The sequence below is a fragment of the Diceros bicornis genome, chromosome 10 (assembly GCF_020826845.1).
Source record: "Diceros bicornis minor isolate mBicDic1 chromosome 10, mDicBic1.mat.cur, whole genome shotgun sequence".
In the NCBI taxonomy this organism is placed as follows: Eukaryota; Metazoa; Chordata; class Mammalia; order Perissodactyla; family Rhinocerotidae; genus Diceros; species Diceros bicornis.
In genome coordinates this window covers 50518837-50531514 of record NC_080749.1, presented here as the reverse complement: position 1 = coordinate 50531514, position 12678 = coordinate 50518837, and the positions used below count along the sequence as shown (strand labels likewise).

The 12678-nt window shown below is 40.0% G+C and overlaps 1 protein-coding gene across 10 annotated transcripts in view; it reads right to left on the bottom strand.

Annotated features, from left to right (window-relative positions):
- NOSTRIN (nitric oxide synthase trafficking) overlaps window positions 1-12678 on the bottom strand; it is a 59184-nt gene that overhangs the window by 40867 nt on the left and 5639 nt on the right. For all 10 annotated transcript variants that reach the window (XM_058549184.1, XM_058549180.1, XM_058549182.1 and 7 more), the window contains exon 3: window positions 5309-5394. In XM_058549184.1, the coding sequence (XP_058405167.1) occupies window positions 5309-5394 (86 nt within the window). The remainder of the gene's footprint in view (window positions 1-5308; window positions 5395-12678) is intronic.

Genomic DNA, 12678 nt, shown 5'->3' with positions numbered 1-12678 from the left:
GCTTTCCACACGCAAAGGGAGTCAAGACAGGTAGAGTAAAACTCAAATTGAGACTTGTATTTTCATTCCCTCATTAAAATAATCAGAAATAAGCTTGTAAGAATATTGTGCTTAATGTTCTAGTCCTACAGCTACCATATCTAATAGGTGTTGAGATTCCTTCCCCAAGCAATTGTCTTGGCACATGTGACAATTGATGATGTATATATCTTTTGATATGTAACTCAATCTCAGAATATTCCAGTGAGTTTTAAAGATCCTGGACCAGGGAAATGGCATGCACTGACTTTTAATCCATTTATATTCTAATTTCCTCTCAGCATGTGGAAGCAGGTCAATAAATTTCCATTAGTAATAATGAAGACCAACCAATAAGTCAAAGACCAACATTTGTCTTAGATTTTAAAATAAATTACACTTTTGAAAGAAAGGAGAGAGGGAAAATATGTGGTTTCAGATTCAATATTTTAGATAGAGCACAAATTAAACTGTAAGAATAGAAGTGACCATGTAATCAATTTTAGAGTAGCCTGCTCTCATAAAATTAAGATGACAAAAAGTGGTAAAAAACAAAAACTATAGCTGTCCTCTGTGTCTGTGAGGAGTTAATTCAAATTGAACTAAGGCTCTTAGTTCAGGCAGAAGCCATGAAATAAAAAGAAAGCTAGAGATATGTTTAGAGGAGAGAAATATGAAGACTCGGTCATAAGTTGAGACAGAAGGAGTCATGGATGGCTCCCAGGTATTGCTTGGATGGGCAGTGGTCCCAGACATCATGGTAAAAAATCCAGAAGGAGTACCAGCTTTGGGGAAAAGCAGATAAACTCTATTTTGGATAGGTTGACTTTATGGTTTCATGGGACACCTAGGTGGAAATGTCCAATAGACATTTGGTTTGAAGCACAGGTAAGACATATTGCCTAGTAATATACATGTGGGAGTCATCAATATGCAAACAAGAGCTGAAGCTGTGGGAGTTAAGATCGCCTAGGCTATGGGTAGAGTAGAAAAGGTGAGGATTTACCAAAGATTTCACTTCAATCTTTTAGTCCTTTATTGACAGCGCCTGCAATAGATCGTGGATGGAACAACTATACTTTCTTCTTTTTCATTTTTTTAATTCATCCATTTATTTATTTACGTCTGGAGGAGCAGTACTTGCCATTTGGAAACCTGCTCTTAAGCTTTCTTACAGAGGAGCAATTGATTTTCCCATCAAATCTTGTTTAAACATTAGCTGTGAGGGTGCAGAGAACCAAACATTCAAGAATAGTTTCTGGGAATGGGCCTTTGTCTTTTTAGGTCTGACCTGTAATTGTCCAAAAGTGTACCTGATGACTTTGGCATTAGGCGCCCTAGGAGCTGCTTGGTGTCTGGCTAAATCTTGAGTTTGCTACTCCAAAAAAGGAAACTGAAGCAACTAATTGGATGAAATTGGATAAAAGAAGCTAAGCATGACCATGAATTGCAGAAAATCCAGGCAAAATGGTGTTTCAATAACAACTATGCTTTTCTATCACCACCAATTAGAAATGCAAGAAGTCAACTGAGCTTGGAAATGAAATGTTATCAGCTTGATTGTGATGCTGTCTCTTGTAGCCACGTGCTAAAACAGAACTGTGGAATGGAACCACATTCCAACGGACTCTTAAGCAAAGCGTCTGGAATTGTTAATATCCAATGACAGTAAAGACCTTGTTCTAATAACGTTAAGTGAAAAATAAGAAAATAAACCCTTAACTCTCTTTCATTTATTTATTCATTCAACCTACAAGTATTTACTGAACTTATTTTATGTGGCTGGCACCCTTAATTCAAAGAAGCCCCATGTGCTCCCTTGCTATATCTTTCATTATGCTGACCACTGGATTTGCCTTCATGAGTTTCCATGTCATAACCTTCAGTGGAAATGCCTACTATATGTATTCCAAGAGTACCATTTTATTTGTCCCATGGGGGTTCCCACTACTTCTCTATAACTCTAAGTAACAAGACAGCTTCTTTTATTTTTTATTTTTTTAATGTTTCGAAGGTTTTTATTTTTTATTTTTTTAATGTTTTGAAGGTTCATCCACATTGTATTATGTATCAGTACTTCATTCTTTTTTTTTTTTTGTGAGGAAGATCAGCCCTGAGCTAACATTCATGCTAATCCTCCTCTTTTTGCTGAGGAAGACCAGCTCTGAGCTAACATCTGTTCAACCCTCCTTTTTTTTGCCCCCAAAGCCCCAGTAGATAGTTGTATGTCATAGTTGCACATCCTTCTAGTTGCTGTATGTGGGACGCGGCCTCAGCATGGCCGGAGAAGTGGTGCGTCTGTCGGTGCACGCCCAGGATCCGAACCCGGGCCACCAGTAGCGGAGTGCACGCACTTAACTGCTAAGCCATGGGGCCGGCCCTGTCTAAGTAACAAGATAGCTTCTTTTAAAGAGTACTGACTTTCCAGGTTTTTTGTAATACAAAGGAAAATTATCATTGATTCATATGTAATAAGGCCACCTATTTAAGAGGAAAGTAAGGGGCCGGCCCGGTGGCCCAGCGGTTAAGTGTGCACGCTCTGCTTCAATGGCCTGGGGTTCGCAGGTTCGGATCCTGGCATGCACCGACGCACCGCTTATCAAGCCACGCTGTGGTGGCATCCCATATAAAGTAGAAGAAGATGAGCAGGGATGTTAGCCCAGGGCCAATCTTCGTCAGCAAAAAGAGGAGGACTGGCATCGAATGTTAGCTCAGGGCTTGTCTTCCTCACCAAAAAAAAAAAAGAGGAAAGTAAGCCTGGTGCTCATGTCTGGATAACTGGTGGGAAACAGCTTTTTATCTTTTGTATATCTAGGGAAGTAATTACTGAATTTACAGAATGAGGGGAGTAAAGGCAAGTTTAATACCAGCCATGTTGTGACCATTCACACTTTTGATATGGGTATTATGTCGACTTAGTTCAAACACCATAGGAAGAGACAGTGACTTCAGAATCACTCCCCACGCAAAAGACCCAGTCCTGAGAAGTGAAGAGGCCTCTGTCTTTGCCAGCTGATGTGTAGGAATATAGTCTAAAAAACACAATGTGGTACATATTCTTTGATTAACGGAGAGTTTGTGCCCATTAGAAAACAGTTCTCCTAAAACCCCGACTCTTTCAGGGCGATCGAACATCCTTCGGGTTACCTCCATGATCAGACAACTGAGCAAAGGGAGGGAAGCTTAAAGCTCAAGGGTGAGGAGACAGTGCCAAATGCACACTTACCAGGAATGAACATAAAGCAAGTCAAAAACTGCATCTTGGTTAAGAGGAAATGATTTAATTGTACAAGGTTAGCTTTACAAAACTTTTAGGAAAGCGTCTATTGCATCAACCACCTAATATCTAGCATAATTTTTTTGGTCTAGGTAAAACATTAGATCCTCTTTTTGTATTTATGCTATGCAGTTTTTATCCCAGAGACGTGCATGTAATTTTGCTAACCAGTAGTATTCTTCAAATTTTCAAATTCTAAATTCTGCTCCATAAGGAGGTAAAACTCTCTAAAGGGAGAAATCTTTAGCCACCCAAGTGTTTCTTCTTCAATGGAGCTGGTTTGCCACTCTAGAATATGGGGTGGAGGGTTTTGCACATGAATAGGTCTGGGGCAGATGGTAGCCCTAGGAAGCAACTTCAAGAGACAGGTAAGAAATGAAGGTTCTGAGTGTATATAAAGTAGATATGTCTGTGACAGGATGGAGATGCGGAGTGACTTGGACAAGGGAAAAACAATAAGGCAGTTTGGAGCAGAGATTCCCCCAAATTTATTCAGTTCATTGTTGAGTCTGTTTGCCAGGCATTATTTATCACCTGCCTTCTGTCCTCACACCTCTCTACTGGGCACTAACTTTGAACATGAGGACACCAAATAACCAAGGCCCAGATAATGGCAACTCAGGTCACATGGATGGCTAATATGTGTACAGATTCTTTCCAATCTACAGGAGGGGGACACTCTAATCTAGGTGATGAGTTGAATTTGTGTAATAGTTAACTGCTCTCATTTTAAATAATGTCCTCTGAGGCTGATAAAAATATTTTCTTTTTTTTTTGTGAGGAAGATCAGCCCTGAGCTGACATCCAATGCCAATCCTCCTCTTTTTTGCTAAGGAAGATTGGCCCTGGGCTAACATCTGTGCCCATTTTCCTCTACTTTATATGGGACACCACCACAGCATGGCTTGACAAATGGTGCGTCAGTGCACGCCCAGGATCTGAACCTGCAAACCCCAGGCCGCTGAAGCAGAGCGCTCGCACTTAACTGCTGCACCACCAGGCTGGCCCCAAAAATATTTTCTTACAGAAGAAATTTCCTTCCAGATTGGTCTTCCCCCTTCTTCTCATAGAATCAAAGTAATTGACTATTAAGATAGAAATAATTTTTTATTAAAAAAAATTTTTTTTTACTCCGTTTAACAATCCTAGTTATTTTCTTTATAAAAGCCTGTTTGAGCTCTCCTCTATCTTTCCTTGGCCTCATTCATTGGTCTTGATAAAACTAATGTTCTCCTTTGCTCTTAACCTACTAATACAGGATGCAATCGACCCATGCGTCTCTGTTCTTATGGCAGATATGCAATATTTTAAATTTGACATGGGTTACCTTAAAAGAATAAACAATCTCTTCTGAGGGTCTCTTTAGAGCTGATTATTATAGAGCTGTCTAGATATAGGGAAATGGCCTAAAAGACCCTTTATGGCCCAATTCAGTCCTTGAGTTCTCTAGTTTTAAGGAGGAATTTTTGTGACTTTATTGAGTTAAATGTGCTCATTTTAGCCCAGTGAACAGCTTTGACACATGATCAGATCTAGTATTAAGAGATGATACTGAAAATGGTGACTTTTGTTTATGCATCCAATCATTCATCAGACAAAAGGCCAGGCTCTAAGAGCTCAGCATACAAAGATGAGTAAGACATAGCCCCTGCTCTCATAGGGGAGACAGAAACGTAAACTAATAATTGCCATCAGTGCGAGAAGTACAATAATGGGCGTGTACATCAGGTACAATGGTGGGCCCAGGAGGAGGTGATAAACTCAGTCAGAGGAATCAGAAGAGATTTGTCTGAGCTTTTTCAAGCAGAATTACTTCCTGTTGTTTCCTGATTTTTATGGTACCCAAGTGATAAATGTGCAACAGAGAAGAATCATTCTTCAAACCAATCTCTCAAGTACCAAAATACAACATTGTGTTCTGGAAAGTAGGACAGCTTGTAATCACTCCTCCAGTCATATCTCTTGTTGCAGCTAAACAGGAAGAAGTGTTTATTGCAAATGTGCGTTTTGTACCTTTGCTGAAGAACGGATGTGATCTGCTTGCAGAAATTCTCTCCATTTTGAGAAAACTCCTTTAGGTTCTTGTATACTTTGTTATACTGAAAAAGACAAGATGCACAGAAGGCTAATGAGCACTTCCACAGATAGAACTCGTATAAATTCAGAATGCTGCTGTAATGATGACTGTCATTTAAAATTATCATGCAGCTAAGAGATGCATACCTGTTGGATGAGTTCTTAAAATAAAGATTAAATCTCTTCTGCCTGGATATGAAAGATCCTGGAGAATTTTTCAATAGTAGAGCTGGTCTATCTGTTTCTTTCTAGGTCAAATGCAAACAATTCAGCAGTGGGGTACGTTTAGAGTCTGGCCTCCTGACACCCCTATTGTTGTCAGGAATGTTAAATGTACATCCTGAAATACACTGAGTAATCATTTTGTGTCTCTTTCCTAAATAACATCCCTGGGCCTTGTGACAAACCTTGAACCATTAAAGACACTGTTTCTTGGCTGAGTATGAAAATGTAAGTGAATAACACGTTAATAAAATTTGTTCTACTTCTCTCTGTATCTCATTTAACTCTAGAATTAAGAATGTTATAACAATGAGTTGAACATTTTGGTTGAACCAAACTTTTATAAATTTATAAATAAAACTTCATAAATTTATTTATATATGAATTTAGCCTGCAGACACAAGAATTCCAATCGAATGCTTTTGTCATTTGGTTTAGAACTCCACAATGTCATTCTGAAAGTTATATTTGTAAAGGTAGACATTGATGACAATAGATTTTAAATGGCCAAATGGAAAGAGTAAATGTCAGTTGATTCCGGAACTTTCCTGACACAGAGCAGGTGAATTAGGCAATGGAACAGTCCCAAACACACTCTCTCAGTTTCCATCTGGGAGGTGCGATAGCCAATTGCATTTTTCATAATGAGATTTTACACAAGAGGATGAAAATTCTTTGTAGATTGAATGCCTTGCAGTGGCTCTTTGCTCACACAATGAGTCAACATCTTCCAGCACTCAAGTATCTCTGACAGGCAGCTGGGCACCACGTCGAGCACTCACACTTACTGAACGCCTGCTAAGCAGCTAGCACGTTCACGTCCATGAATCCTCAGGGCTGGGACAACCTTTCAGTTGGCGCAGTAGCACCTGGAGTCCAGTGCTAGCAGAGTAGCAAACAGAGGACATAGGGCCACAGAGGAGGAAGGGACCTAAAGACATGACCTGATCCAGGTCCCTTGCTTTAGGAGTACAATGGACCAATACCTAGGATGTAGAAACAAATCCTATAGACACCAAATCCTTTTATCCTCCTTAAGCACTAGTTTAACTCGCCTCTGCATTTAACAGAGAAAGCCACGGCAGGAATTGGAAAACACACAGTAGGAGCACACAGCTTCACTGAAACTGCCTGGACACAAGGACAGCAGTCACCGGGCAAAGCCCTTTATAAGGACATCATTAACTCCTAAATGCCTAAAGCAAGGTTTGCAAAATCACATGCCTGCAGGTACCGGAATGAGTGACAAGCAGGGTGGGGTCAGTGAGCTGGAGAGGCAGCTGGAGAGGGCCAGCTCTCTGGCCCATGAGAATGTGATTCAAGATGGCCAGATCCTCCAGTTTGTCAAAAAAGCTGAAATAAGGATTTGCATCTGAAATACGGCTTTTAAAAAAATTGTAGCAAACAATTCACAAATTTTAAAACTCTCTGCAGAGCAAGCAAAACACACCTGTGTTGTGGTCCAGGTGTAGCCTCTGTGATGAAGAAATGATTCTCCTCTGAGAGTTGTGAGAGTAAAATCACTATTTGGCAACCAAGCTTTCTCATTTTTATTTCCATAAAAATAATTTGTCATCTATGAATGATATGACACTATGAGGCCTCCTTCCTCCTCTTACAGGTGCAATGGGAGCATTTTAGCGAGCATTTTAAAATTGTTTAGCATTTTTTGTTCACTCCTGTTACCTAAACATTTTCACTAAATTCTCTCCTGAGTCTTTTATTTTCTTCCCATGACACCAAATATCATCGCAGAAAACACACCTGGGTATCCTGAAAAGAAAATTGATAAATGTTTACCAGTGCACATACCCCTGGAATAATGCCATTTCTCAGCCTCTCTCATCCTTAGGTGTAGCCATGTGACTAAATGCTTTATTTAGTCCTGAGGAGGTATGCTTGAAAGTTTTGAGTGGGGTTTCAGTGAAGGTTCCTTCCTCGTCTTTCTTGACCCCTGGACTTAGAAATGACGGCTGATGCCATAAGGTGGTCTTGAGGATGGACAGCTTGTGCTAAGATTGTGGAGCAGAAAGAGAGAAAGAGCCTGGGTCCCTAAGGGCTCTGGGGGCCACTACACAAAGCCTCAACTCTACTTTTGGACTTAGTTTATGTATGAGAGAAATATAACAATAGGTTTTTAAAAGTCATTCTCTTTTTGGTTTCTTTTTAATATGCAGCTGAACATAGTTTTAACTCATACACAGTCTTAACTTTTTATTTTAAATTATGAAACATTTTTATGTTTCATAAAATAATGATACAGAAAATAATAATGATACACACATTATGTACTCACTACCTAAGTTACAGAGATATTAACACTTTGCTTCTGCTTTCTCTTTAAACAACTATTTTTTCCTTTTCATAATTTTTTTGACTATTTTTGGGCATTTATTCTTCCATATGAACATTTATCTAATTACAACTGCTTTAAAATCCCTGTTGGGATTCTAATTGGAATTGCATTACATATACATATCAATTTGGGGAAATTGACTTTTTTATAGTATTTAGACTTCCCACTCAAGGACTTAGTAAGTCTTTTTATTTGTTCAAATATTATTTTATGTTCAATAAAATTTTATGGTTTTCTTTATGGGTCCTGTAGCTTTCTTATTTGATTTATTTAGAAATACCTTACAGTATTAAGCTGTGTATTTTTATGTATTGTCCTCTCTGCTTCTCTCTTCAGCTCACAGCAAAGACCCAACAAAAACACCAGGGGGCCAAGTACAGGAGAGAAAGATTTGGATGCACGCTTGCAGAGTGAGTTTTTCTCCTCTCAAATACTCTCAGGCTAGGGCTGGGGATGGGAGAAGACAAAACAGAAAGATGGATTGGAGGGATTTAGAGACTTCAGAATGGGAACAAAGAGAATCTTCCACTGGGAGAACCAGGAGTGGAAGGAAGAGACTCTGAGATGAGCTGTCCTGGGGCATCCATCAGTCTTGGGAAGAAAATAGGGGACCTTAGACACCATGTGTGAGGATGAGACGTATAAGGGAAACCTTACCCCTAACCAAAGTGGAAATGAGTAGAACCAGTGAAGATTTTTTTATGTGCTGGAGCTTCAGGGGCTGCTGCATTTCCCACATTTATGAAAGTATTAAAAGTCTCTAAGACAAATTTTTGAGATACTATCTCCAGGGCACTAGTTCTAGGAGGCCAGACTGTCCTGAAATTTTATAAACCAGTGATTCAAAACTCAATTGCCTTTAGCAAAGGAAACCATGAACAAAAGGAATAGACAACCCACAAACTGGGAGAAAATATTTGCAAGTCATATGTCCAACAAGGGGTTAATTTCCAAAATGTATAAAGAACTCATACAACTCAACAACAACAAAACAAACAACCTGATCAAAAAATGGGCAGAGGATATGAATAGGCATTTTTCCAAAGAAGATATACAGATGGCCAACAGGCACATGAAAAGATGTTCAACATCACTAATTATTAGGGAAATGCAAATCAAAACTACAATGAGATTTCACCTTACACTCATGAGAATGGCTATAATTAACAAGACAAGAAATAACAAATTTTGGAGAGGATGTGGAGAAAAGAGAACCCTCATATACTGCTTATAGGAACGCAAACTAGTGCAGCCACTGTGGAAAACAGTATGGATATTTCTCAAAAAATTAAAAATAGAAATACCATATGATCCAGCTATCCCACTACTGGGTATTTATCCAAAGAACATGAAATCAACAATTCAAAGAGATTTATGCATCTCTATGTTCATCACAGCATTATTCACAACAGCCAAGAAGTAGAAGCAACCCAAGTGTCCATCAAAGGATGAATGGATAAAGATGTGGTACATACGTACAATGGAATACTACTCAGCCATGAAAAAGACAAAATCATCCCATTTGCAACAACATGGATGGACTTTGAGGTATTATGCTAAGCAAAATAAGTCAGACAGAGAAAGACAAACACCATATGATTTCACTCATATGCGGAAGACAAACAAACACATAGATAAGGAGAACAGATTAGTGGTTAACAGAGGGGAAAGGGGTGGGGAGGAGGGCGAAAGGGATAAAGAGGCACATATATACGGTGACGGATAAAAACTAGACTATTGGTGGTGAACACAATGCAGTCTATACAGAAACTGATATATAATAATGTACACCTGAAATTTACACAACGTTGTAAGCCAATATGACCTCAACAAAAAAACTCAATTTAAAAAAAAACTCAATTGCCTTTACAGGAGAGTGGGGGAGACTGTGGCAAAGTGGAATGTGCCTGATTTTCCTGAAGGCACTCAAATTCAACTTTTTAAGGCAAGAGGGTGCTCAAACAAAACACATGTTAGGGCTTCAACTGACCCTGGGAGTGCCAGTTTTAGATTTTGAAAGATGATTTCCTGTCACTTAACAGACCAGTACTTCCTAACTTTTTTCACATCATGGCACACCTAGAAAATGACATTTCTACTGGGACAGAGTGGTAAATGGACTAAGTTGTTCCAGGCAGAGGCAACTGGTCCATGAGCTCTGCCCCCCAGCCACACCTTGCCGATAGGAAGGCTGAGGGGATGTGTGTCTCACGGACACCTGTAACTCCTTCCCCAAACTCCGGGTGTGCCCAGGCACACACAAGTCAGGAAGCTCTTCCGTACACTATGCTGTTGTTAACTTAGTGATCAGATAAGAGCGGAATGTTCTGCTTATTATAGCAATAGAGAGAATCTTTATCTTTGACCTTATGTACAGTGCACTGGACACTCCCTGATAAACCCTGATCCAGACTGAGATAAAGGTGACATTGATAAATAAAAGAGTTGCTAAGAATACTTCCATTATTTCAGCATAACTCCTTCTTGAGAATCAGCGATTCTGTACCTTTCATCCTGTACCATCTACTCAGACTTGAAGACAAAAGCTGTGAAAAACAGATTTGCATCAATGTCAAAGAAGACCCCAGAGATCATCTCAGCCAGTGCGTGTGTGCGTGTGTGTGTGCGCGCGCGTGCGCGCATGTGTGTCTGTGTGTGTTTGTAATCAGAAAATCTTGGAAATATCTGCTGGTGGGGTGGATCTCTTGACCTTGGCTTTGGCTCTCCCTCTCCTATCCCACTTCTCCTTCCTACCTGACTCTTATCCACCAGAGAGGCCTCTGAAGGGATTCCACGGAGCACAGCTTGGAAACCACTGAAGTCCCATCCCCTTATTTGATAGTTAAGGCCCAGAGCTAAAGATAAGCTCATTAGTTAGGGACAGAACTATGAATGGAAATGTTAAGTGACCAAATCAATTAGAAAATCCATCAGAAGTAAATATATTTATAAACGGCTAATCAGTATAATCACACTAAGTTTCCTCAGAGTGATGCTTACCTTATATTAGGAGCAGTACAAATGGCTTCCTAATGTCATCAACCAGCACAAGAATGGTTTGCTCTGGTCAAAGTCATGTGGAAGTTTATTTTTGTTATTCTTTTCCCAACCATTGAGCTTTGGAGTACCCTACACCCTACTGAATATTCGTTCCAGGAAAGAACCTACTATTGATCTTATATTTCCATACGACTTTATATTAACATGCTGCTTCTTGTTGGGGTCATTAAATACTAGGAAAAAAAGCTATGGGTTTTTTCCCTGATAAAGTGGTTTCAGGCTGGTGGTGGAATATTTGGGATCTTTCTGAGCCCCTAAAAATCCCTTCACATAGACAACTGATGTACACAGATATTTCCCATTCAGCCATTAGAAAAATGTTTCTGCTGAGCACTTGTAAGCAAATACTGTTTCATAAATGTTGTCACTACAAAAAAATTAGTAATCTAGGCACATGAAATGATTAGACAGATGACTTGTAAATAATATAAAATGTGCTATATCAACATTGGCCTAGCTGCTCTTTCTGATTTTCCATGATTTGAATGATTAAGAAGGTTAAATTCAGGGGCCAGCCCCGTGGCATAGCGGTTAAGTGCATGCACTCAGCTGCTGGCAGCCCGGGTTCAGATACCGGGCACGCACGGATGCACCACTTGTCAGGCCATGCTGTGGTGGCATCTCATATAAAGTGGAGGAAGATGGGCACAGATCTTAGCCCAGGGCCAGTCTTCCTCAGCAAAAAGAGGGGGATTGGCATGGATGTTAGCTCAGGGCTGATCTTCCTCACCAAAAAAAAAAAAAAGGTTAGTATGAAAAGATTTTTTTTTTTGGAAAATGATGATCCTCATAGTGTTAAATAAGCCATGATATTCCACTTAAATTTAATTAAATAAGCTTTTGTTGGATGCCTTTCACATGCCAGGCACTGTGCTACTGATTTTATCTGAGATCGTATTTCAAAGCCCTGCCCCTCTAACTAAGGGATTACTTGTGTTTGGTAGGCATCTGTGTAATGTTTGGAATCCCCATGGCCGGCTGTCATAGATTCTGAGATATAGGACATTAAAGAACATAGTCTACTCCATCCTCTCCTCCTCCTACTTTACAGATGAAGAAACAGAGGCCCACAAAATATGGAATGGCATGTCACACATCTCATTAACGCACACTGGGGATGCTGTGGGCCACAGGACATCCACGCCAGAACCACCCTGCCTCCTTATCTCTGCAGCATACCAGAATCCCTCAGGAACAATGGACCATTGCACCAGCATCTGTTGCTTTAGTGCCAGTCAATATCCCGTGACCCAGGCTAAGCCACGGAGATGGGAAGCTCACGGTAGCGTCTGAACGAGGCTGAAGGAGCAGCCCCACAGCCTGGTACTGTTCAACAGCTGATGAAGTTAAGGGAAGGAGCTGACTGTGTGGATCCTAGAAGGCCTGCTTCGACGGGTCCCACCTGGATACTGCAGGACTGAGTAAAAGCAAAAACTTGGTTACAGCTTGTTATTTGCCCTTAATTTCTATGGCCTTGTTTCATAGGAAGGTGCTACTTTTTTTTTTTTTAATGATTGGATTATTTCATTTCGAGATAATTTGATCCTATTTCATTGCACGTGGATTTGAAAATAATTTTCAGTGGTATATTTTTAGGTTTAGAAGCTAAGCTCACAGGCTTTAAGGCATCAGGGCCCAGAGCCAACTCTTTCTCTTTTTAAAAACAGAA